General features: G+C 44.0%; 1 protein-coding gene across 3 annotated transcripts in view; it reads left to right on the top strand.

Annotated features, from left to right (window-relative positions):
- The first annotated feature begins 5,212 nt into the window (after positions 1-5,212).
- LOC101415947 (zinc finger protein 665) overlaps positions 5,213-27,886 on the top strand; it is an 82,543-nt gene continuing 59,869 nt past the window's right edge. The window contains exon 1 of one of the 3 annotated variants that reach the window (XM_071209623.1): positions 5,213-5,596. In XM_071209623.1, the coding sequence (XP_071065724.1) occupies positions 5,339-5,596 (258 nt within the window). In that variant the 5' untranslated portion in view covers positions 5,213-5,338. The remainder of the gene's footprint in view (positions 5,597-27,886) is intronic. The other 2 variants (XM_071209628.1, XM_071209626.1) reach the window with 2 other exon arrangements.

Below are 27,886 nucleotides of genomic sequence, written 5' to 3'. Positions count from 1 at the left end.
TGGGGGGGGAGGGGAGATAAATAAAATAAATAAATCTTTTTAAAAATAAAAAATAAAAGTGAAGAAGGAAATCTTGACGAGAGGAAAAATAATTGGCTTCATTCCAATTTTATGTATAGTGTCTAATTAGGTTTTGAGTATTTGCTGAGCAAAAGCTTAAAAGTAATGGATAATGGATGTAAATCTGATAATCCACAAATGTGACCCAGGACAATAATGTCCTAATTTGCTTTGTAAGGATTAATTCAACTATTTTCTGCTTTCATGGCAGGGAATATACAGTGTGGTTCAAAATTCCTTGTAAAGAAATTCTGGACTTCCTTAATCTTTGCAAATATCTTCACTTGGCCACCTCTAAGTGTCCTTTAGTGGGCTCTAGGCTAGGGTCCCAAAGCATGTAGAAAACCATGGTGAAAAGAAGACTCCCATCAAAGAGAATAATGGTCCATTGGTTCCAGTGTTCATTTCAGGAGTTTCATTTTTCTCTGATATTTAAGTATAGTTTTTACTTTTAAATTTGAAATAATTTCTAACTTACAGGAAAGTCAAGAAAATAATACAGAAACAACACACAGGACTCCAATGTATCTCTGTGACAGTTTGAAATTCTTTTATGAATCCCAAACAGGAAAAGGTCATGTTATTGAACTGATCCATTCCTGTGGGTGTAGGGCACTTTTAATTGGCCTGCATCAGTGAGGCATGACACAGATTGGGTTTCTGCCTCTTGCTGGGCCTTATATAAACTGAGACACCCAGAGAAAGGGAGCTCTGCCATTTTGACCCAGCTGTGTGAGAGAGGGGACTCCAGGTTCACCTACAGCTTCTTAGAGGGTGAGAGAGGTCCAGGAGTTTTGAACAGAAGAGCACAGTCACAGTGAAAGAGGCCCCCAAAAAGCTGAGCTGAAGAAATAGCTCAAGGCTGTGGAGAGAGCCCTGCCATATGCCTGATGGTCACATGGCAGGATGCTAGGATCACTAGTAGCTGACTCTGGTGAGAAAGCATCTCTGATAGTGCTTTAGTTTGGATATTTCACAGCCTCAAAAGTGTAAGTCCCTTTAATAAGAGGCAAAAAATTCCCAATCCTAGAATCTCTTGCTGTTTTGTTTTACTGCACCTGCCACCCATTCCACATGTGCTTGATGTAGCAAGTATAATTTTATATAAAATTATGTAGTATATTATAGTATAGTATAATTTTTATATTATTCCTAATGCTTTTGATGGATATAGGATGACTGAATACCTGAAAGTAACTTGTTGCTCTCCCTGTTGCTAGGATACAAAGGAAAAAATTATATGTAAATTTTAAGATAATGAGATGCAACCCTCTCTGGGTACCAAATTCCATTTTTTGTGGTCAAGAACATCATGTTGAAACAATGAAATATAAAAATCAGCTTCAACCAGTTGGTTGGACCTGTGCAGAAGAAGCTGCTGGCTGTTCACACTTGAACTTGCTTAATTAACATAGTAAAATTCCCCCCAGGGGTGGAGTTATCCACCCCTTTTTTGATGATGCAATATATGTACAAGTGTGATTTCCTGAACATACTAATCATACAATTATATAACTATCTATGTATGTTCATCTGTATGCATCAAAGCTAATGCATAATCAAAGCAAATGCTAAGTAGTAATTTAGGTATTTAAGTAAGAGTGAAACTGTAGCACAGTAGAGTCTGAGTCACTTTAGACTGACCTTGGCTCCTACCTCTGCAGACATAATAAATATAAGTTCTGCCTAACCCCTGTGGTAAAGTTTTCACCAAAAGTGTGGCATGCTGATTTTTTGAAAAACTGAAATTGAGTGATGAGAGTGTTGAAGTTTTTAAGACCAGTCACAGCTGCTTTGATAATTTTAAAAAGAGTATCAGCATCCATAGTGTCATGAGGCATGGTGAGGCAGCAAGTGCTAATAAAAAGGCTGCTGATGAACTTGTCAGTGAATTTCAAGACTACGTAGAAGCTGAGGGTTTTATTCCCTACCAAGTTTTTAACTGTGATGAGACCTGAGTTTTTTTGGGAAAAATGCCCAGTAGAACCTACATCACAAAAAGGGAGAAGGCGTTACCAGGCCACAAACCAATGAAGGATAGACCCACTCTATTGTGTGGGAATGCTAGTGGGGACTTAAAACTCAAGCCTCTACTAGTCTATCATAGTGAAAACGTGCGAGTTTTCAAGAAGCATAATGTCATAAAAAGCAAACTCCATGTGATGTGGAAGGTAAACAGCAAAGCTTGGGTCACGAGGCAATTTTTCACTGAGTGGATAAATGAAGTGTTTGGTACCCCAGTGAAAAAATATTTCCTAGAGAAAGATTTGCCTCTGAAAGCTCTCCTACTTTTGGACAATGCACCTGTCCACCCTCCAGACTTGGAAGATGACTTGTTGAAGGAGTTCAGCTTCATCACTGTAAGGTTCCTGCCCCCTCCCCCAACACTATTCCTCTCATCCAGCCCATGGACAAGCAGGTAATTGCAAACTTCCAAAAGTTGTATACAGGCAGCAGACTTGGCCCAGTGGTTATGATGTGGGCTATGGGTGGGAGGCTCTTTGTCTCTTCAGAGATAACCTTAACCTAAGCTGTCTGTCCTGACTTGTGAGTGTGGAATGGTAAAAGGCTGCAGTCCTGCCCTTGGTGACCATGGCAACGACTCCTGTCCCAGGAAACAGTTTAACAATGCAAAGTCTATAAACTTTAAATATTCAGGGAAAATGCAAGCTAAATGTGCTAAAAGCTTATCTAGAATGTATGAAGTCCATGCTAAAAGCTTACCTAGGATGTGGAAGATATATGCTAATTCAAGCCTATTGAGAACTGAAACAAAAGGACTATTTGACCTTTCCTCTCTGTATAAAAGGGACTCAAAAATCTTGTTCGGGGCTCGGGATTGAAACAGAAAGCTCCCGAGTCCAGCCGGCCATCAATAAACTATTTTTCCTTCTCAAAATCATTCCTGAGTCCTGGCCTCTCTATAAACAAATAATTGAACCTCTCTCAAATTCTACAACAGTTAGGGCATCTGCCTACCACAGGGGAGGTCTGCGGTTCAAACCCCGGGCCTCCTTGACCTGTGTGGAGCTGGCCCATGCACAGTGCTTATGCGCGTAAGGAGTGCCATGTCACGCAGGGGTGTCCCATGCGTAGGGGAGCCCCACACGCAAGGAGTGCGCCCCGTAAGGAGAGCTGCCCAGCACGAAAGAAAGTGTAGCCTGGCTAAGAATGGTGCTGCCCACATGGAGAAATGACACAACAAGATGATGCAGCAAAAAGAAACCCAGATTCCTGTGCTGCTGACAACAGAAGCAGACAAAGAAGACGCAGCAAATAGACCCAGAGAACAGACAACTGGGGTGGGAGGTAAGGGGAGAGAAATCAATCAATCAATCAATCTTAAAAAAAAAAAAGTTGTACACAAAGACACTTTTCCAGAGGGGCTTTGAGATCACCTCTGACACCTGATCAACCCTCACAGTATTCTGGAAGGAGCACTTCAATATCCTGCATGGCCTTAAACTTACTGATAAGGCCTGGAACAAACTCTCTTATAGGACAATGAATTTGACATGGAAGAATTTGTGGTCAGAACCTGTGACTCAGAGAGACGTGGAAGGGTTTGAGGCTGACCCCAAGTCTATAGGTACAGAGGGTACAGTTGTGCAGGATGTTGTATCTTTGGGTCAATCCATGTGTCTGGAGGTCGATGCTGCTGATTCTTAGTAGTTAGTGGTCAGACATCGTGAAGTGCTCAGCACTGAGGAGCTGAAGGAACTACAGAAGAAGGAGCAACAAGAGGTGGCTGAAGAGATTTCTTCAGATAAGGGAGGATTTCCCCAGTTCCTTGATAAAAGAAATGTGAGGGAGCTGAAGTGGCTCAAGCAATTGAGTGCTTCTCTCCCACATGGGAGTCCCAGGTTTGGTTCCCCATGCCTCATAAAGAGAAAGAGAAGAAATGTGTGCAAAATGGGCAGAAATTAAAACTTTGTGGAGAAGTACCATTTGGACAAAGCTCTGACAAACAGAAATGTGAATTTATTGAATGACCAAACAATTTCACACTTTTGAGGAATTCTGAAGACAGAAGCAGTCCTCATTGGATAAGTTTTTAGTGAAGGTGACAAAGAATTTGTCAGAGCCTGTGGTGCAAGTTGAAAGAAGGCAGAAAAGAGAACTGAAGCACAACTGCCAATGCTCTATTGGAGCGGGACTCTCCTTCCAAGCAACATTTCATGTAACCTTTCCTCACCACTCTCCTCCCACCACCCATTAGGCCATGGACTCTTTTCAGTGTAGGTAAAGTGCAGATTTTATTTTATCTAAATATTTATTAATTTATAGGTTTATTTCTCATGTAATGACATACAACCCTATCTTTCTACATATTGCTTTAATATGTGCTTTGTCTTTGGTTTGGGACTGTATTAAATTTATTTACATTGTTCCTCATGGAAAAATTTGTTTGGTACTCATCTTGATAGTCCTTGTGTCTCCTGGAAACAATGAACAGAGAGTACGGAGGTACCACTGTATATCCTGTTTCCTGGGGTTTTGATATCCTGTCCTTATTGGCCTTTGAAAATTCCTAGGCCCTAGTTACTAAAGGATAAAAGGCCCCAACCCAGGACCCTGTGCAGAATGACATCAGAGCAGGACCCTCTAACTGAGAGAAGATATGGGGAGTCAGTGTCTCGGGTGGGGAAGCCTGGGAATCTGGAGGGCAGGGGCTGAAATACCCCTATACACACACACACACACACACACACACACACACACACACATTTCCTGATCAGAGTAAATGGGGGTGTTTGGAAAAGAAGCTTGGGGTAGTCACACTGTCCAGGTGTCCTAGCTCAGCACAGCCCTTCAGGTGGGCATGATAAAGGGGGCAGGGGTATTCAATACCAGCTCCCCTTAGGGTGGTCCTAAGACTAGGAGGGCGGCTGAGTGGACTGAAGGTGGGATCACAGACCCAACCCTGCACCTTCACTGAGGAGAAGACGATGAACCACAGCCTTCTGGCCGCCACACTCCGTTTCCTGCACCTCCCTGGCGCAAAAATCTCTCTTAGCCTCCTCCCCTCAACAGGCCCTAGGGACTTTAGGCATTCCTAGCCGCACATGCGCAGAAGCCTCCCCCCTCACGGAAGCGGAACAGCCTGTGCCTGCGCCCAATCCAGCCTCTCATTGGCTGGAAGTAAGTGCTTGTCACTGAGTTGTCCGCGGCGAAGCGGCCAGGAACGCCCTCGGTTACTAAGATACCGGGAATTTCGTCTCCTTATCCCGGGTCCTAGGCGCCCTCTGCCGAAGCTAGTCCATTCGACCAATGGAAAATGGGCCGTGAGCGGGCCTTGATTTGCCTAGACCTGGGGAACGCGAGATGGGCGGGGCGGGGCGCGGCCACTGACAGCGGGGCAGGCCCTGTAAAGGGCCCCGGCGCCTCTCGGCGGGCCTCTCCTCCTCTCTCGTCTCAGCACGTTTCTTCCTCGGTCCTCCGGGAAGAGGGAGACAAGATGGCGGCGGTGGGCAGTGATGACTTGTTCTGCCCCAGCGCGGTGGTCATAGACGAGCACTGCAAGGAGGATGCGCAGGTCAGGGGGACACAGGTGCCTCGGGAAAGATGGCGAGGGGGGTTTGGGGGCCCGGGCGGCCCGTAGAGGAGGAAGCTCGGCGTTTGCTGGGGTGGCAGGGCCGACAGCCAATCTGTGTCCAGGTCTCATCCCTCCTCGCTTCTGAACCGATGAGACGGTGCCTCGGATTGGGTGTCGGCTTCCGGGACTGCGGGGGTGAGGGCGGGCCTGAGAAATGGCGCGAAAGCCTCTGACGGGGAAACCCTGAATGGCCGCTGGTGCGGGGAGGGGCCGTGTGTTTTCCCTTCATGGGGCCGGAACGCTGTGGGGAGACCTCGTGATTGGGCTGCCTCCGCCATTGCTCTTCTCGTCAATTGTGGATCCCGAGCGGGGAGAGGTGGAGGCGTAAAAATCCTTAGGGGGAAACCAGCCTTGCAGGACATATTGCAGTGTAGCATCCCGCTCCCTTTCCTCTCCATCCTTTACCTCGTCGTCGATGGAAGTGGGCGCTGCCTAAGCGGGTTCCCGTTTTTCTCATGAGTGGGTTGTAGGGGATGGAGGCCCTGAGAAGGTGAGGGCTTCCTGGTGGACCTGGTGCCCGTCTCCGTGCCACCTCCCACCCACTGTGTGACCTTGGGCGAGTTACTCCACGCCTCTGAGCCTCTCTTTTCTGTCAGATGTGGGCTAATAACAGTCCTCCTGGCCTCGGTGGTTGTGAGGATTGAATTGACTGCGTTAACACAGGTAAAACCTGGCGTCTGGCCTAATGTAAGGGCCCAGTCAATGTAAGCTTTAATTGTTGGGAATGATGGGTGAAGGCCCCCCATCCTCCCTCTCGTCCTCAGTTACTCCGTTTATAAAACCGAGGAGGGTGCACTAGGAAATCCGCCGGAACTGGGCCCAGGTCCCAGGTTTTGGGTACATGGCTCTGATTCTGAAGTCAGAGAAGCTCCCCTTTGTCATAGTAAAAACGCCACCGGACTGAGTTAAACAGGCAAGGATGGCTTTATTCAGTAACTGTTACAGGAGTGGGGGGGGGGGGGGGGGGGAGTAAAACCCAACTTCCCGAAAATAAGGGAGAACGGCTTCTTACGGGCTGGGGTAGGTTGGAGGAAAACCCCGGGAAGATCAAGTGAGAGATTTGCTGAGGTCACCATTAGGGCTGCCTGATTGGAAGTGTTTTCTTTTGCTATAATTAGATACCTGGCTGTTGTAAGGGCCAGGAAAGAGGATGGAGATAAGGAACTACTGCCCAGTTAGCCCCTTAGGTGCTTGGTAGCCAGGTGAGGGGGAGAGGGGAGGGGAATATCAGGGGTGAGATTGCTAGTTAAAACAGTCAGGGTCTAAAGACCTCTTTTCACTCGTGTCCCTCTCTACTGTACCTGTCCCCTAACCTCCTACCCCTCACTCCCCTCAGAAAGCCTCTTGTAGTTTATGTTGCTTTTCAGCATCATGGACAGAGCCAGGAGGCACACAAATAATTAGCTGGCAGCTTGTCAAGAGAAAGGAAGACAGTTTTAGTCAGCTTGTATTTCTGGCTCTTTCAACTTCTTGCTAATTGACATGGGCACGCTAGTTAAACCATGGGTTCTCTTCTGTCAATTGGGGATAATTATCTAATTGGAAGGGCAGTTGTATGAATTGATTTGTTCAGTAAACATTTGCCATGAGTTAGGTTTGGTACTGGGGCACTAGGAATGACATCGGTGGCTCTGCAGGAGACAGGTGTGAAGCATGTAGATAGAGGTAAATATTCTATTAATATATTTGCCCGTGTGGGATGTGGTTGCCAGGAAACAAACAGGATGTTGTGACAGTAGGGCCTCTGCTGTGCACTGTCCTCAGCCCACGTAGGCAGCAGGGAACAAGATGGACAACATATCCTGGCCTCCTGGAACTTATCAGGGTTAAGATGGGAGATAAACAAGAAAAATTACAAGAAAATTGGGTAGTATGTAAGTTGAGGGTAAGTACTATGGACAAAAATAAAGAAGGAAAAGGGTTTGGGGAACAATTTTTAGAAGTGATTAGGGGTCCTGGGAGAGCAGTGGCAATCCTCCAGGTGCAACGGCAAGAACCAGGAAGGAAGGAGGGCCCAACAGTGGGCTCTTGATACTAATGGCTACACTTTTGAGCCTATGCACCTGCAATAAGAACAAGGCCTAGAGTAGCATTGTGCCTGGGGGTTTCCTCCTGACAGCCTTCATGTTACTCAAATGTGGCCACTCTCACAGCCAAACTCAGCGTGTAGATGTGATGCATTCCCCCCAGCGTGGGACACAACACCCGGGGATGAGCCTCCCTGGCACCGAGGGATCACTACCACATACCAGCTGAAGAAGCAATTAGAAAATGACCTTGAATTAAAGATTCAATGCGGAACAGCAGACTATACCTGTCTACATATAATAACATGACTTCGGGAAGCGGTTTGACCTAATGTAAGGAGGAAATGGAAAGGAGAAATGAGATTATAAGGCTGTGAGTCTCTAAAAAAGAGTCTGGAGGTTGTCAGAAGGAATACCCCTATGTACAACTGAACAGAGTCTAAGAGACAGATAAGGTAGATATAACCCCAGGTATTGGTTCTTTTGAGGGATAAAGAGACCCACGGGTTCTATGGTCATGGCAGAAGGGGTTCACTGCCATGACAGATGGCCCTTCTTTGGAGCTGGTGTTTCTGCGTGATGGAAATGGACTCAGAGGGGATCTCTTTTCACAAGACTTGCATGCTATTTTATTGGAATTGTAGTTGGTGCTGGGTTTAAGATATATGTAGGGGATTTGAATCTCTGGACTGATAATATGACACCCAGGCCCAGAGCCTCAACAGACTTCAGCTCCTACACTTTGACTTATTGGACTTACTCCACTCAGCTAACATGGAGTTGAAGAAGGTCAACCACCACAACATGGAGCCTAGAGTGTCTACAACTAGAAGCGGGAAGAGTGCATCCAGTACCCATGTGGAATCTAAGCCCTCACTTGACATAGGTGTGCAATGGACACAACCAATCCATTGTCCACAGAGAAAATGTGGAATGGGTGTGGGAACGGTAGCCATGGGGGCTCCTGGGTGTGGGGAACGGGAGGAAGAGATGAGATGTGGAGGCATTTTCGGGACGTGGAGTTGTCCTGGATAGTGCTTCACGGACAATTACGGGACACTGTAGATCCCCCCAGGGCCCACTGGATGGAACGTGAGAGAGTCTGGGCTATGATGTGGACCATTGACTATGGGGTGCAGTGATGCTCAGAGATGAACTTACCAGGTGCAATGGATGTATCACGATGATGGGAGAGAGTGTTGCTGTGGGGGGAGTGGGGGGCGGGGACGGTGGGGTTGAATGGGACCTCATATATATTTTTTTAATGTAATTAAAAAAAAATAATAAATAAATATTTAAAAAAAAAAGAAGAAAAAAAAAAGAAAAAACATTTGGATAGGAATTTGTTTATAATTAAAATGAATAAAACCTTTTTTTTTCTTAAAAAAAAAAAAAAAGAAGTGATTAGGGGACACCTTGCTGAATAGGTGATATTTGGGCAAAAACCCCATAGAGGCAAGGAAAGGAACCATGAGGCTCTTTAGGTAGAGGGCACTGCAAATAGAGAGGGAAATGGGGAGAAGCTGTTTTAGGAGGGCAATCAGGGAAGGCCTCTCTTGGTGGGTAGGAGCTTTCCAGGGGAGAGAAGATAGACAGTGCCAGGGGTTCTTTACCTGTGATGATTTTGCCCCATGGGGAGACTGGGTAATGTCTGAAGACCATTTTAGTTTCCACAACTGAGGCTGGCTGTCCTACAGGTATCTAGTGGGTAAAAGCCAGGAATGCTGCTCAGCATCCTGCAGTGCCATGAGGACCCCCAGAGTAAAGAATAAGCTGGCCCAAGGGGTAATAATCTTGGGGCTGCCAGCACATTCTAACGGAAAAGGCCTGAGGCAAGAGCAAGCTTGGTACCATTGGTCACTGTATTTTCTATTGCTGCTGGTACAAACTGCCAGAAACTTAGTTCCCTTTTCCATCTCCTAGAGGTTTTCTGTATTCCTTGACTCGCTGCATCTGGTAAGCCTGCCTCATTCCTACTGCCCTCTAATGCTCTTTTGTAGTCACCTCTCTCCCTGACCACACAGCCAGGAAAAGTTCTCAACTTTTAAGAATCCATGTGACCCAGTCCTCCCAGAAAATCGTCCCTCAGTGTCCTGACCCATGGTCACATTTGCAACCCTTTGCTTTGGTTCTTGGGGGTGGGGGTTATCATTCTGCTTGCCAGTGACATCATGGTTAGAAAGTGAAGATTCAGGGGAATATGGTGGGATATAGTGGATTGTGGCCATGGACTTTTTTTTTTTTTTCCATAGACGCAGGTAGATGGTGAGAAGTGCTATGGAAGTGAAGGAAGCAAGAAAGTGAGAGAGAAGGGGAGGACCAGGGAGTGGTTTGCATTTTTAGATAGAATGATCAGCAAAAGCCTTAGTGAAAAGGTGACATTTGGGCAGATATGTGAGGGACGAGATAGAATGATCAGCAAAAGCCTTAGTGAAAAGGTGACATTTGGGCAGATATGTGAGGGACGAGAGCAGGCCTCTTGTATTCCAGGCAGAGGAGACCAGCACAGAGGTCCTGAAGCCAGAATATGCAACCTGTGGTCTGGCAAGAGCCAGGCAATGAGCTATTGATGTCAGGAAATAAAGGTGAAGAAGCATCTGAGGGTCAGATGCTGGAAGGATCTTGTAAGCTATCACTTAAACCTGGGATTGGCAAAGAACCCTAGTTCTGTTTTTGTAAAGAAACTGTTTCCATACCTCTGGATCCAGGGGTCCTTACCTGCTCAGCATTCTCAGTGAAGGAAACCACACTCACTCCACTTAACACCTCCCCCCAACGCCAAATCCAGAGTCTTAAGTGTCTTTTTTATATCAATTATATCATGACGTCATAGGGAATAGGGTTCAGCAGCTCAGGCTCCTCTTCACTGGTTCTTTTTTAAAAAATATTTATTTATTTATTTCTCTCCCCTCCCCTCCTACCCCGGTTGTCTTTTCTCTGTGTCTGTTTGCTGCGTCTTGCAGCACGGGAATCTGTGTTTCTTTTGTTGCATCATCTTATTGTGTCAGCTCTCCGTGTGTGCGGCACCATTCCTGGGTAGGCTGTACTTTCTTTCGCACTGGGCATCTCTCCTTATGGGGCGCACTCCTTGCGCGTGGGCTCCCCTACGAGGGGGTCACCCCTGCGTGGCAGGGCACTCTTTGCACGCATCAGCACTGCGCACGGGCCAGCTCCACACAGGTAGAGGAGGCCCAGGGCTTGAACCGCAGACCTCCCATGTGGTAGGTGGACGCCCTAACCACTGGGCCAAGTCCCCTTCCCTTCACTAGTTCTTAAAACAGTATGCTTCTCTGGGTGTGGCAGGGTGGCATTTAACTCAAACCCTGGGTATCTTCTCTGTGGCTTCCTTTTCCTGAACATTTTCATTCACATGTTGAAAGTCTGTCTGTCTGTCTCTCTACACTTCTTCCTATGCTCAATATTCATTCCTTTGGCATGAGTCTTGCCCTGAACTTGTTTGCGTCCAACAACACCTGCAGCATGCTGGATTATACTTTTGTTTTTTAAGGCTTATTTTTTTTAATTTCTCCCTGCCTCATTATTCTTCTGTATGGTGTGTGCTGGTTGTCTCTTTAGGAGACACCAGGAACCAAACCTGGAACCTCCCATGTGGAAGGGAGTCTCCTTATTGCCTGAGCCACCTCTGCTCCCTGCTTCGTTGCATCTCTAATTGTGTTTCCTCACTGAGTCTCTTGGTTGCATCATCTCACTGTGTCATTTTTTTGCATCTCTTGCTGCCCCAGCCTGTCATGTCAGCTTGCTGTCTTGCTCATCTTCTTTAATAGGCACTGGGAACCGAACCCGGACCTCTTGTAGTAGGTGGGAGCCCTGTTGCCTGAACCATATTCGCTTCCTGGATTATACTTTAGACATCTGGTTTTACTATGGTCAACATTTGTGGGGCAATCCTTTGTGAACAGTTACCATTCCCTTGATGTCTACAACATAATCTTTCTTGTGGATCCTCACTTATATGGGCACAGGAATGACTCCATGTTTTCTAAAAGGCCAAGAGAACATTTAGCTGGATTCTCGCATCTTTCCCTTTGTGGTTGTCATTTTGGTGAATTACTGTATGATGGCAGTTCCTGCCCAAAGGCCCGACACTTCTTTCTGACAGACAGTCCTGAAGGCTTCTGTGGGCCAGGCAGTGCTGGGAACCCAGAGCTGGGTCTGATCAGAAGAGCTGGTATTCACACAGCATCCCAGGGCCCATTCCACTTGCCTTGATCATGTTAACTCGAATCTTCATAGCCTCCTTATGATCTGGTTACTGGTGTTGGCCACATTTCACAGATGAGGAAAATGAAGCAGGCTCTTTTAAGATACTTGCCTCAGTTGGTCAGAGGGAGATCCAGGATCAGACCTGGACTGTGCCTTAAAATCACTCCTGTCCTATATTCAAGCCATCCCCATTTGTGGTTCAGGCTGCTCGGAGCTGAAAAGGAGCCATCCGTGTTTGCGTGGGATGGGGAGTTGTCAAGGAAGGCTTCCTGGAGAAAGTATAAATTAATCTGGATTTTTTTCAAGTTATGAGAAATGGAAAATAGCACTTATGCAATTCATTTATTCCATAAACATTGAGCCAGGACTTAGGGGAATTACACAGAGGTCCTGTGGCAACAGATATAGGCTTGTTTATGTATCAGCAGGTTTTTACTCTTCAGTTCATGAACCCCTTTGAGAATCTGGTGAAAACTCTAAATTGCTATCCTATAAAAGTATGCATAATTTTAGCAGATTCACAATGTCTGCCACCCCTTTTTCCCCTGGCACCAGATCCCATCTTTTGGTACTCTGGGGAACCATGATCTCCAGGCTTAAGAACCCCTTCTCTGCAGCCCTTTACCAGAGACACCTCACACACTTGTTTCTTCCTGAACTCTCTCTGTGAAAGCATCATTTGAATTCTTTCTTCTTTCCTTCCTTTTCCTTTTCCTTTCTTTCCCAAGTCAATTTTATTAATACATATTAATAAAGCATACAATTCATCCAAATGTAAATCAATGGAATTTGGTATAATCGCTTTGTTGAGTATTTATTACCGCAATCATCATTAGAGCATTTTCATTATTTCAATTATAACAAATAAAAAACAAACAACAAAATTTTTCACTTCTCAATTTCTCTATCCTTCCCCTGCTGTACATAGCTATTTCTGGCTATTCTTTCTCAATTACTTTTTTTTAAAATTTATTTTTAATTATTTATTTTATTTATTTCTCTCCCCTCCCCCTCCCCGCCCCAGTTGTCTGTTGTCTGTGTCCATTTGCTGCATGTTCTTCTTTGTCTGCTTCTGTTGTTGTCAGCGGCACGGGAATCTGTGTCTCTTTTTGTTGCGTCATCTTGCTACGTCAGCTCTCTGTGCGTGTGGCACCATTCCTGGGCAGGCTGAACTTTCTTTCACACTGGGTGGCTCTCCTTACGGGGCACACTCCTTGCACGTGGGGCTCCCCTAGTGGCACGGCACTCCTTGCACGCATCAGCACTGTGCGTGGGCCAGCTCCACACGGGTCAAGGAGGCCGGGAGTTTGAACAGCGGACCTCCCATGTGGTAGATGGATGCCCTATCCACTGGGCCAAGTCCGCTTCTCTCAATTACTTATTTATTAAGTAGTTTTATTGAGATATATTCATATACCATATGATCTATCCAAAGTGTATAATCAGTGGCATTTAGTACAATCACAATGTTGTGCATTTATCACCACAAAGTTTGTTATTTTTATTTTATTTCTCTCCCCCTCCCACCATTGTCTGCTCTCTGTGTCCATTCACTGTGTGTGTTCTTCTGTGTGCACTTGGATTCTTGTCAGTGGTGCTGGGAATCTGTGTCTCTTTGTTGCATCATCTTGCTGCATCGGCTCCCCGTAAGTGCGGTGCCACTTCTGGGCAGGCTGCGCTTTTTTCATGTGGGGCGGCTCTTCTTATGGGATGCACTCCTTGTGCGTGGGGCTCCCCTACACAGGGGACACCCCTGCGTGGCAGGGACTCCTTGTGTGCATCAACACTTGTGTGGGCCAGCTCATCACATGGGTTAGGAGGCCCTGGGTTTGAACCTTGGACCTCCCATGTGGTAGGTGGATGCTCTAATCATTGAGCCAAATCAGTTTCATACCACAAACTGGAACAATTTTACTCCTCGCAAAGGGAAACTCAACAGCCCTTAGTAGTCCTCCTTTAGCCCTATGTAACCACCAATCTAACTTAACCTTTATAAATTGATTTATATTTACACTTTAGATAAATGTCAGCATACAATATATAGTACTTTGTGTCTGGTTTATTTCACTTAGGATAGTTTTTTTTTTTTTTTCTTTTTTTGTGATACATCTTGTAGTATGAGCATACAGTTGCTCAATTTCAAAGAAAAACAATCATATGTAATTGTACCCACATTCAGATTTCACCTGCAGTTTTTTATTCTATACAGTTCCATGTTAAATTTTTTAGCTTTCCTTTTAGTAATATACATACCCTTAGACTTTTCCTTTAAACCACTTTCATTCCCACATAATAGTACCACTAGTTACAGACATGTTGGGCTTTCACCTTTTCTGTTCATTTCCAAAGATTAATACACATCCTTTTTTTAAAACTAATTCTGCACAGGTTAACTCTCAGCTTTTCATTCTTTAACCTCATTCTGTTTTCTGGTGACCCATAATCAAGTTATAAACTCTATGAGTTTACACAATATATTTAGTTCATAGTACAGTTATATAGTATGTCTTTTTTTTTTTTTTTAAGATTTATTTTTATTTATCTCTCCCCTTCCCCCCACCCACAGTTGTCTGCTCTCTGTGTCCATTCATTGTGTGTTCTTCTGTGTCCACTTGTATTCTTGTCAGTGGCACCGGGAATCTGTGTCTCTCTTTGTTGGGTCATCTTGCCGTGTCAGCTCTCTGTGTGTGCCACGCCATTCCTGGGCAGGCTGAACTTTCTATTGCGCTGGGTGGCTCTCCTTATGGGGTGTACTTCTTGCGGGGCATACTCCTTGCACGTGGGGTCCCCTTCATGCGGGACACCCCTGCGTGACATGGCACTCCTTGGGCACATCAGCATTGTACGTGGGCCAGCTCCACACGGGTCAAGGAGGCCCTGGGTTTGAACCATGGACCTCCCATGTGGTAGGTGGACACTCTATCCGTTGAGCCAAGTCTGCTTCCCTAGTATGTCTTTTTGTGTCTGGCTTGATTTACTCAACATTATGTCCTCCAGGTTCATCCATATTATCATATTCTTTGCAATTTCATTTCTTTTTACAGCTACGTAATATTCCATCATTTGTATATACCACAATTGTTGATCCATTTATTGGTTGATGTACACCTGGGTTGTTTCCATCTTTTGGCAATAGTGAATAATACCATAAACAAACAGAAACTAAGAGAGTTTGTAAAAAAGAATCCACCTTTGAGGGAAATATTAAAGGAAGTCTTGAAGTCTGAAAGCAAAAGACGAGAGTCTTGGAAGGAGTATAAAAGAGAGAATAGCACAAAAGATGACTAAACCAGACAGACAAAAATAAGATATGACATGACAACCGGAGCATAAAATGGTGTTAGTAATGAATGCATTTACAGGAACATCAGAGATGCCTCACTGTGCCTCCTTACAGGTGGAGGAAATCATAAACCCAAATTGACTGGTGTCACTTCAGTTTTCTGGCCCAGTTCCTCTTGCATTCCCTCGTCTCTTCCATACCTTTTCCTCCAGACCCCCTCCAAAGTCCAGCGCCTCCTTCCCCATCTTATCTCTCAGCCAAAGACCTTGTTTCTTCCTCCATGGAAGCTGTGAGAGAGGTCTTCCCTAACTGGGCAGCCCCCTTCCCTCAGACTGTGTGCTCTACTTTGCTGTTGACTGGGAATGGTCTGGCCCTTCTTCTGGCTGCTGCCAACCCTGCAATTGTGTACAAGTCCCCAGGCCCACTCATAGTCTCAGGAGGTAGTCCTTGTATAATTTTTAAAAAATTATACAAGTTCTAGGTTTACAGAAAAATCATGTAAAAAATAGTGTTTCCTGCTTATGCCCCCCATTGTTGACACTTTGCGTTAGTGTGGTACCTTTTTTACAATTGATGTAGGAATATTAAGACTGTACTATTTACTATAGTCAATAGTTTACATTAGGTGTATTTTTCCTCATATATAATAAGCACCTTATATTATCATTGTACTCTTTGTTGTAATTACTGTAAAAACATTCTCAAACTTATACTTTTAACTATTGAAGCCTCTGCGGGGCTTCGTGGGGTTCACGGGAGGTGAGGACGACGCGGCCCGGCGGAGAGACGACCACGGAGACGAGGCTGATGGCGCAGGTCTAACTTTATTGGGGAAGTACAAGGCATATATAGTGTCTTGAGGGAGGCGGGGCTGAGAGCAGTACTGGGGGACGGGGCGAAGGGTGATAGGCTAGGACTGATGACTTCGCCTTGTAAGGGCAAGGATTATCAGCTGGGCGGTTCTAGGCAGATTGGAAGGTGGAGTTTGGGGGGGGGGGGGGGGAAGGGGAAGTGAGAGCTGGCCAGATGTTAGGCTAGGCGGGAGATAGCAGGAGGCATCCGTTATAGATGTATCTTGCCCGGGTAGGCTGAGGGCGTTTCGCCCGTACCAGGCTGAGGGCGTGATTGCCCATTCCAGCCACCCTGAACTGCGGCTTCAGGCTGTGCACACGCCTGCTGCCGCGCCGGCTTAGTAACGGTGGCTCGCACTCCCACAAACTATAATGTCAGTTACAGTAGGGTTCAACTATATTATATAATCTTGTTTTATCTTTCAATTTTTATTTCATTAACACAGTTATGATCTAAAATTTCCCCTTTTAATCACTTTCCTGTCTATCATTCAATGCTAATTCACAATATTGTGGTACTATTTCCACCCTCAAGTGACAGAACTTTACAATCAACCTAAATATATGTTCTGTACACATTTACCCACTTTAACAACATCCTTCATTAGTGTGGTACATTCATTGCAATTGATGAACACATTTTGGAGCTTTGCCACTAAGCATGGATTATAGTTTACATTGTAGTTTATACTCTCCCACACAATTCTGTATGTTATCGCAAGATATATAATGGCCTGTTCTGTCATTGCAATGTCATTCAGCACAATTCCCAAGTCCCAAAAATACTCTGGATTATGCCTGTTTTCCTTCTCCCTGATCTCATACTTACTGTGATTCTACAGATGTGATTCTAGCAATGGAGGAACTTATATCATCAATGTGGAGGCAGTGGCCACTGAAGGTTTTGAGCATCTTTTCATGTCATTTTTACCCATTTGTATATCCTCTGGAGAAATGTCTTTTCAAATATTTTGCCCATTTTTAAAATCGGGTTGTCTTTTTATCATTGGTTATAGGATTTCTTTATATGTTCTGGATATTAAACCCTTATTAGATACATGGATTCCAAAATTTTCTCCCATTAAGAAAGTTGTCTTTTCGTTGATATAGTTCTCTGATGCATGAATGTTTTTAATTTTGTTGCAGTCCTATTTGTTTTTTCTTTCGTTGCTTGTTCTTTGAATGTAAAGTCTAAGGAACCATTGCTTAACAAAATTCTGAAGATTCTTCCCTTTGTTTTCTTCTAGGAGTTTTATTGTCCTGTTTCTTATATTTAGGTCCTTGTTCCATTTTTTATATGGTGTGAGATAGGGATCCTCCTGCAAAAGCAAACAGATATTCTGTTTTTCCGTCGTCATTTGTCCCAGAGACTATTCTGTCTCAGTTGAGTGGACTTGGGAGCCTTGTCAAAAATCAATTGGCTAAAAATGTGATTTGATTCCATTGCTCTGTTTATCTTTCTGTCAGTACCATATATACAATCACCGATCTATATATTTTTACATAATTTATATTATAATTAGTATAGGGCACATGATATACCTATAATTATACATATAAACATATAGATAATTCTATTCAGATTTTAAATAGTCATATTTCATCCTTTCCTTCTTCAAATTGTACACAATATTGTCAGCTTATCCATGTTTGCTTTGGGAATGGTTTGCTGTTCTTTTTCTAGTTTCTCCAGTTGTTCATTTAGGTCTTTCATTTTATCTCTTTCCTCATTTTTTATATATGTGTTTAGGGCTATAAATTTCCCTCCCCACAGTGCCTTTCCTGTATCCCATACATTTGTTTTTTTTAAGCCAATTATACTGATATTTATTTTCATAAATCAATTTACAAATTAATAAAGCAGAGAATTCATTGTACAATCAATAGTATTTGGTATAATCACATAATTGCGCATTCATCGTTTCAATCATTAGAGCATTTTCATTATTTCAATAATATAATAAAAAAGTAGAAAATTCACCAATCTGTTTCCCCTACTGTACATAGCTGCTATTTTTTGCTATCATTTCACAATTATTTATTAAGCAGTTTTACTGAGATATATTCACATACCATACCATCTATGTAGCGTATATAATCAATGACTTTTAGTATAATCACAATGTTTTGCGTTCATCATCACAAAATATCTTAGAATCTTTTCATTACTCCAAAAAGAAAAACTCCACACCCCTTAGCATGCCTTCCCTATTCCTACATAACCACTATCTGTTCGTTGTGTGCTTGTGTACTTTTTTAGAAGTGTGAACCAAACCTAGGACCTCCCATGTGTAAGGGAGGTACCCAATGGCTTGAGCCACCTCTGCTCGCTGCTTGTTGTTTCATTCTGTTTTCTTGTTTTGTCTCCTTGTGTCAGCTTGCTGTCTTGCTGGTTTTCTTTAGGAGGCACCAGGAATTGAACCTGTGACCTCCAGTATTGTAGGCGGATGCCCAATTGTTGAGTCACATCTGCTTCTCTCACATTTCATCTTTATAATTGATTTATGTAATAAAACCGTATAATATGTTATACAACATATTTTCTTCATAGTAACCCAGTCATACTGTATTTGTCCTTTTCTGTCTGGCTTGCTTCACTCACATAACGTCCTTCAGTTTCATCCATGTTTTCTCTATTGTTTACGACTTCATTTCTTCTTATAGCTATGTAACATTCCATTGTGTGAATACACCACAGTTTTGTTTATTCATTCCTTGGTTGATGGGACACCTGGGTTGTTTTCAACTTTTGGCAGTTGTGAAGAACACCACTTTGAACATTGGTGTGCAGATGCCTATTTGTGTCATTGCTCTCTGTTCTTATCTCAGGGTCACATGGCAAACCTATACTCAACTTCTTTAGGAACTGCCAAACAGTTCTCCACAGTGACTGTACCATTCTGCATTCCCACCAGCAATGAACAAGTGTTCCTATGTTTGCACATCCTCTCCAACGCTTGTAGTTTTCTGTCTTTTTAATAGGTGTGATAGGTGTGAAATGGTACCTCATTGTCGTTTTGATTTTCATTTACCTAATCACTAGAGACGTTGAACACTTTTTCATGTGCTTTTTTTTCCCATTTGTATTTCTTTGGACAAATGTCTGTCTATTCAGTTTTTCCTTTTTTAAAGATTTATTTTATTTACTTTATTTTTCTTTTATTTACCTCTCACCACATGGTTCTCTCGTCTATCTGCTCATTGTTTGCTCACCTTCTCCAGGAGGTACCAGGAACTGAAACCGGGACCTCCCACACGAGAGGAGAGTGCCCAGCAGTCTGAGCCACATCCACTCCCTGCTGGCTTGTGGCCTCTGCTTGTTGTGGGAGGCAGCATGTCTCTTCAATCTTTAGCCCATTTTTCAATCAGATCTTTTGTCTTGTTATTGTTGAGTTGTAACATCTCTTTCTCTGTCATGGATATTAAACACTTATCTGATGTGTGATTTCCAAATATTTTTTCCCATCGAGTCTGCTGCCTTTTTACCCTTTTGATAAAGTCCTGTGAAGTGCAAAAGTTTAATTTTGAGGATGTCCCATTTTTTTCTTTTGTTGCCCATGCTTTGGGTATAAGGTCCAAGACCAACATCTACCACAAGGTCTTTATGATCTTTCCCTACATTTTCGTATAGTAGTTTTATGGTCCAGGCTTTTATATTTAAGTCTTAGTTCCATTTTGAATTGATTCTTATATAGGGAATAAGATAGAGGTCCTCTTGTATCTTTTTGGTTATAGATATCCAGATCTCCCAGCACCATTTGTTAAAAAGACTGTTTTGTCCAGTTAACTTGGTTTTGGTAGGGTTGCCAAAAACCAGTTGACCATAGATATGGGTGGTTATTTCTGGACTCTTAATTCTAATCCACTGATTAATGTATCTTATCTTTGTGCCAGTACTGTTAGTATTTGTAATATATTTCAAGGTCAGGAAGTAAAACTCCTCCCATGTCACTGTTATTTTTTTAGAATGCTTTTAGCTATTTGGGTGCACTTTTTCTTCCAAATATATTTGGTAATTGCCTTTCCTATTTCTCTATAGTAGGCTGTTAGAATTTTGATTGGTATTGCATTGAATCTATAAGTCAGTTTGGTAGGATTGACATCTTCACAGTACTTGGTCTTCCAGTTCATGAACACAGAATGTCTTTCCATTTGTTTAGGTGTTCACTGATTTCTTTTAGCATTGTTTTGTAGTTTTCTGCATATAGGTCCTGTACTTCTTTGGTTAAATGGATTCCTAGGTATTTGAGTCTTCTTTTTTAAGTGATTTTTAAACTATTTTATCTATCTATCTATCTATCTATCTATCTATCTATCTATCTATCTATCTATCTATCTATCTTTATTTTTCTCCCCCTCCCCTTCCCCACCCTTGCCCTGCTGTTTTTGCTGTCTGTCCATTTGCTGTGTGATCTTCTGTATTTATATCTTTTTTGGTGTTCTCGTCTCTCTCCTCTAGGATTCACCGAGATTTGATCCTGGGTGCCTCTCATATGGAGAGAGATTCCCTGTCAGTTGCATTACCTCAGTTCCTTGTTTCTGCTGCTCTTCACTTTGATTCTCCCCTTTGTCTCTCTTTTGTTGCATCATCATCTTGCTGCATGACTCACTTGTGCAGGCACTGGCTTGCTGCGTGGGCACTCAGCTTGCTGTTTGGGCACTTGGCTTGCCATGCAGGCACTCACGTGGGCATTCAGCTTGCCATTTGGGCACTCATGTGGGCACTTTGGCTCACCATGCGGGCACTTGCATGGGCACTCGGCTTGCTGCATGGGCACTTGGATTACGGTGCAGGCACTTGGCTCACCGCGCAGGCACTCGGCTCACCGCACAGGCACTCGGCTCACCATGCAAGCACTGGCTCACCACACAGGCACGCTTTTGCTTTGTTTTCACCAGGAGGCCCCAGGGATTGAACCCAGGTTCATTCAAGTGATAGGCAGAGTCCTTATCACTTGAGCCATTTCCACTTCCTCTATTTGAGTCTTTTGGTTGCTTTTATTGCAAGTGGAATTTCCTCCACAGATTATTCAGTACTAGTGTACAAAAGCATTACTGATTTATGTGTGTTGAGCTTATATCCTCCACTTTGCTGAACTCATTTATTGCTCAAGTTTCCTTATTGAAGGCATTTCAGAATTTTCTAAATATAGAACCATGTCATCTGCAAAAGGAGTTTTACTTCCTCTTTTCCTATTTGGATGCCTTTATTAATTTTTTCTTGTCTAATTGTTTTAGCTAGCACTTCTATTACAATGTTGAATAACAATCATGACAGTGGGCACCTTTATCTTCTTCCTGATATTATCAGGAAAATTTTCCAATTTTCCCTATTGAGTATGGTGATGTCTGGGTTTTTCATATATACTTATGATCATATTGAGTTATTTTCCTTTTATTTCTATCTTTCAAAGTGTTTTTATCAAGAAAGGATGCAACTTTTTGGAATGCCTTTTCTGCATCAATTGAGGTGATCATGTGCTTTTTTCCTTCAATTTGTTAATATGGTGTATTATGTTGATTGATTTTCTTATGTTGAACCAGCCTTGCATATCAGGAATAAATTCTACTTTGTCATGATGTCTAAGGTTTGGATAAGCTGTTGGATTCGATTTGTGAGTGTTTTGTAGAAAATTTTTGCATTTATGTTCATTAGTAGAGAGATTGGCATATAATTTTCATTTCTTGTAATATATTGAAAATATACTGTAATGACCTTGAATGCTAGGGATGTCATGTGTCTTTTTAAAAATATAATCACTATATATTAGTGAAGAATGTACATTAAAATTTGCCCATTAAATCCTGATTACAAGAGTGTGGGTGTATTTTAAGCAGTTGAGCACTTGCTTCCTGACCCGGCCTGCCCGCAGGCCAGGCCAACACAACAGGATGTCTCCTATCCGACCAAGTTTGGGGAATTTAGAAACAAAGCAGACGACACAGAGATGGGGACAAGAGACACGAAGAATGGAGACAAGACAGGATTCTGATCAAGTCTTGTTTATTGAGGGTCGGTCAGGGGTATTTATAACTAGGAAGGGAGAAGGTAGTACATACTGACCACAGAGCATGTGTTGGTAAATGATTAAGTGACTAGATTTTCGGTTTTCGCCCCACACGCATGCGCAGATGGTTGTTTGGCAACGTCCACAGAAAAACTTACGCGGGCTTTAGGGAGTGCCCAATCGGAGCCCGGGGGAGTGGCGTAAAGCGAAATAGAAACTTAACTTACTTCAGTGAGGATGGGGGAATAGAAACCTAACTGGGTTAGTATCTGAGATGGCGTTTGGTAACAAGATGGCCGATACAATACTAGTGCCAGAGGCAGCTTCCCACAGCTTCCCATGTATGAGGTCCTAGGTTTGATTCCTGGTCATGGTACCACCTAAAAATTCAGGTTCTGTCCAAGTTCAGGTTCTACTATTTTTTTTTTTCACTTGGTTATCTAGAATAATGTTGACAACCTAGTTCCACTTAAGTACAATTTGTGCATGTTAATTTTTCCAATAATGCTGAAATAGATAGCATATAAAATGATGATAAAATCCAAGAAAATCTCATTTTCAGTGTAGTATTTTTATTGCACTTATTTGTGTGTGTGTGTCTGTATGGTTATGGGTATTTCCAGGACCCCCATGGTATGTACTAGACATATTTTCTTTTCATAAATAAGTTGAATATATATATATTAGTATTTAAAACTATATCACGTTTTCCATGACCTTAAACATTTTGTAAATTATCACATTAGTGAATTAGTACTACTACTATTACTACTGTTAATAGGAATGCATTATGTATTTGTATGTCTGTGCACATACATATTGAACTTGGACCAAGTTCCATGTTGTTCATCTTGAACTTGTATCCTGTTTGTTCAGTTAAGAAACCTTCTTCCAATTTTTTTTTAATGCTGCATGCGTTCCTTATATGTTTGGTTGTTGCCCACTTGGGTCGGGGAACTGGGACCAGGCAGAGGTAAGGACGACGGAGCAAAAGAACACTCGCTAACCACTCCAGAGACTCTGGTTCTTGACGCAGGTCTGGTTTATTCAGGAAGCGCTATAGCTTTTATATGCTGTTAGCAGGCGTGTCTATAGCTGATTGGCTATGCTAATTCAGCGAGGCTGGTAGGCTCATTTGCTCTTGTTGCTGGGGGGTGAGACAAGTACAGGGGCAGACCCACATGCTTTCGCCTCAGGCTTCGGTGCCATCTTTAGGGTGTTCCCCAAAGCATGTGCTTGCCAGAGAGTTTTCTCATCCAACAATGCGCTGAGTGGCTGTGCTAGTTACATAGGCTGCTCCCCTGGCTTAGCCTCATTTCCCCCTTTCCTTTTAATTCAAGAAGCAAGGCACAGAGCCAAAATTGTATAGCAGGTGGGCCAAGGTGACTGTGCCTGTCTTAAGTTGTCCTCCTCTGAGGATCTTTCCCGTCATTGGCTACCAGTCAAGCTCTGTGGCAATACTATTGACGATTTTTGTTCTGCAGTTTTTGCAGAACAGCAAGGCCGAATATATTTGTGGCTTGTGATAGGGTTTCTGCATTGCCTTCTTCTGCTTCCAGAGCCCTTACCGTTGCCTGCTGAACAATTGCTAAGGCCTTAATATCTTTTTGCATATTACACAACTGAAGCATTACACATCTGAGACAAAACACACCGATAATAAAGGCACTTTCAACGATAGCAAAGGTAACAAGGTTGGGGAGGGAGAAGGAACGTAACTTATTGAGAACATCAGTGAATAGAGTGGCATTTAAAGCTGTTGCTCGGGTGTTGGATTTAGGGGTGTGAGGCGTTGAGCTTCGCGGCATAAATTTTTGATGTCTCCCCAGTTGACTAGTCGTTGAGGTGCGTGTCTCCGTGGTCGTCGGGCACGTGGTCATTTGATGGGTTGTTCTCCTTCGATCTGGTGCAGAGGAGAGGTATGGCTGTTGGCGTCAGTTGCAGGGGGGTTGCTAGGTGCAGAGCTCATCCTTGGTGGCTGGTCGGACGAGCCAGCTGGGAACCCAGATTGGCTGTTCTGCATTCTCTGGAAAGATACAAGCATACCCTTTTCCTTGGGTTAATAGGGGGTGGGGCCCTTTCCATTCATTGGTGAGGGGGTCTTTCCATGTAACTAGAGGCAGGGGGGTTGGGGCATCTTTAAGCCCACTCCAATGTCGGCTGGCGGGGTTGTAGCCTGAATCATCGAATGAAAAATAATTTTGGGTAATTAGGACTTTGTTTAAGGTATCTCTGGGAGTGTCTCAGGGTAATTCCCCCTGTTGTTTTTTGATTTGTTGTTTGAGCATAGTGTGTGTACATTCTATGATGGCTTGACCTTGTGGATTATATGGTATACTTGTTCTGTGTGTAATGTGCCATGTTTTGCAGAATTCCTGGAATTGCTTAGAAGAATAGCAGGGCCCATTATCCGTTTTTATTGTCCATGGTATGCCCATTTGATTAAAAGCCTGAAGACAGGTAGTGATAACATGTTTGGTTTTTTCCCCAGCTAATGCAGTAGCAAAAACATATTTGGAGAAGGTGTCCACTATTACATGAAGAAATTTTGTCTTTTCAAAGGTTGGTACGTGAATAACGTCCATTTGCCAAGTGGCATTCGGACGCAAGCCGCGAGGGTTAACTCCTCATGGCTGAAGTGGGCCCAGCGGAAGAAGAGGGCCATGGTGTTTGCATGCGTGGGTTAGGTATTTGCACTGTTGGTGTGTTAAAGAAGGAAATAGTTGGCATAGGGAGTGAGCAGACATGTGGAATTTTGCATGGAGTTCTCTTGCTTGATCAGTATCTGTGGTTAAGAGTCGGAGGGCTAGTGAAGAGTCTGCTAGGGCATTGCCGCTGGCAAGAGGACCTGGGAATCCAGTATGGGAACGAATGTGTTGAATATAACAGGAGTGCTTTTGTGCAATGGTGTAATTGCTCCGCAGCATTCTGAATTTGCTCCCTCCCAGAGTAGATCTTTGAGTAATGCATCCGTGGCTGCAGCATGGGAGACCTTTCTGTTACTGTCTCTTTTACACAGCCATAGAAGTTAGAGAAGTCTTCATTGGATCCTTGGATTAGCTTGGTTAGTTGAACAGGCTTCCCTTTGGGATTAATTTGTTGGAAAGCCTTTTTGGCACAGGCTCAGTACTGATCAAAATAATTAGCAGGGCCAGCAGCTTGTACTATAGTTAGAGACCATTTTCCCTCTCCCTTCAGGGCATCGGGAGGAATATTAATGTTATTTGCTATATTACGCTGCCCAACTATTTCTGCCTCATCATAATATAGAACTTTCCAAGTGATATAGCCTCCAATAGGCAGGATGGCTCTAGTCAAGTTTTTCCAATCGGTGGGACAATTTTGGTCAATTGAAATATTATCTAAAAGCATTTGAACACATGGGCTGCTAAGCCCATCTTCTTGAACAGCTTTTCTAAGAACAGCTTGTGCAGGTACCAAATATTAGGTAGTGCTGGGCTGCGATTCTGATTGACAGGGAAGACTTGCGGCCATTGGCAGGGAAGAGGAAGCGTATTGCGGTGCTGGCAAGCTTAAGTATAAAGATCAATATACGGGCCAGGCAGATTGGGATCGGAAGTGGCAATGGGGGTAGAAGGTACAGCTTGTAAAATGGCCACCGGCCAGGAAGTGGGGATAGAAGGTAAAATGGCCATCAGCCAGGAAGTGGAGGCAGAGGGAGGCGGAGGTTCTGCCACGGTAAAGCTGATTAACTCCTCCTCCTCGACAGGAGGGGAAGCAGGGAGGTTGCAGTTAGAGGGTCCCGCTGCTGTTGAGCAAATGGAAGATTTTTGCTTAGAGGAGTTACCGGCAGCTGGCAGGGAAAGTGAAGGGGAAGTTTCAGAGGCTTTCGTTGGTGAGGGAGGGGAATCTCAGAGTTGTTAAGGACTTCTTTTAGAGATGGGTATAGGAACTGAGGATTAGGCAGCTCATAAGGAGGTGCCGGGGCAGAAGGAGCAACAGCCATGACTGTAAGGAGGATTGGGGGAGGCTTTTCTAATGGGGCACCCGTAAGGCAAGCATGGATAGCTAAGAGAGCAGGAATGAGACCGAGAGGAAAGGTTTTTCCTTCATCAACTTCTGCTGAACGCACGCGCTTAAGCAGTTTTGCCCAAGTGGCGGGATCCCACAAAGCAGTGGTAGAAAGCCAGGGGTTAAAGCACACAACAAGATCCCAATATTGGCTTAGTTCCTTTTCAGAGATTTTTACATGCCTACTTGCCAAGAGAGCATGCAGGGCACATGCCTGGGGGGCCTTTTCGTGTGAGGTGAGATTACCCATGGCAAGGGTCACTTACTGACTATAGATGAGACGGCCGCGGGGCGGCTCACTGTAGGATTACTGCAGGGTCCCTGTTTGGGCGCCAGTTGTTGCCCACTTGGGTCGGGGAACTGGGACCAGGCAGAGGTAAGGACGACAGAGCAAAAGAACACTCAGTAACCACTCCAGAGACACTGGTTCTTGACGCAGGTCTGGTTTATTCAGGAAGTGCTATAGCTTTTATATGCTGTTAGCAGGCGTGTCTATAGCTGATTGGCTATGCTAATTCAGTGAGACTGGTAGGCTCATTTGCTCTTGTTGCTGGGGGTTGAGGCAAGTACAGGGGCAGACCCACATGCTTTTGCCTCAGGCTTCGGTGCCATCTTTAGGGTGTTCCCCAAAGCATGTGCTTGCCAGAGAGTTTTCTCATCCGACAATGCGCTGAGCAACTGCTCTAGTTACATGGGCTGCTCGCCTGGCTTAGCCTCATTTGATCCTTTAGGTTCAATTCTAAAGCCCCACTTCCTGGGTTCAAGCGTGCTCTCTGTCATTTATTAACTGTTTCCTCTGAGGCAAATTCTCTACATACTTTTTTTTTTAAGGTAGTGGGGGCAGGGATTGAACCCTGGACCTTGTGTATGGCACACAACCACTGAGCCATATTGGCTTCCCTGAGATGGCTTTTTTGCTTGTTGTTTTTATTTTTTCATGAGGCACTGGAACCAAATCTATGACCTCCCATGTGGGAGGTGGGTTCTCAACCAATTGACCCACATCCATTCCGTCTATGTACTTTTGACTCAGTTTGTTCATCTCTGTATTAGTTTGGGTTCTTTTGGGAAATAGAATCAACAGGAGATACCTGTAAATAGTGTGAGATTTATAAGACTCACTCATGTGACTTTGGGGATACGTAAGTCCAAATTCTGCAGGGAGACTGCAAACCAGGGGCTCTGATGAAAGTCCAGTGAAGGTTCTTGATGAGTTTCTGGGAGACATGGGCTGTCCAAAGACAATACCCAGCTCATGATAGGCACTCAGATCTCATGGTAGCTTGATGGCCCGTGGTTAAACATTTGGTCTCTACTAAGGCCCTCATGTAACTTGTGCCTTCAGGACCCCCTCGAGCCCTTTCTCATATATACCACTTCCACTTTTATTATGGAGTGCTGGTGTGCATGCCCAACTTTATGGTTTGGTGGGTCAGACAATACCCAGTTCATGATAGGCAACTCAGGTCTCATGGTAACTTGATGGCCCATGGTTGAGTATTCAGTCTCTACTAAGGCCAGTAGCAGGCCAAAAGCTGTTTCTCAAAAGGAGAGTAGTTGTCTGCAGAGGATGGCAGGGCTTTGCTCCAAAATCCTAAGGGTCTGCATTGTGATTCTCCTACAGGGGCCTGCCAAAGGCTCCAGGTGGCATCTCTATTGGCCACTGAAACTTCCAGCACAATTGGATTTGCTTGATCATATGCTCCAAGTGGTAGTTCAGCTTGTACAGCAGCCTGGACCTGTCATAGAGCCTCCTCTTGTTCTGGTCCCCAATCCAAACTAGCAGCTTTTCTTGTCACTTGGTA

This window comes from Dasypus novemcinctus, chromosome 18 (genome assembly GCF_030445035.2).
Source record: "Dasypus novemcinctus isolate mDasNov1 chromosome 18, mDasNov1.1.hap2, whole genome shotgun sequence".
NCBI classification, from domain to species: Eukaryota; Metazoa; Chordata; class Mammalia; order Cingulata; family Dasypodidae; genus Dasypus; species Dasypus novemcinctus.
Note: the sequence above shows the minus strand (reverse complement) of the source record. Positions and strands in the feature narration are given on the sequence as shown.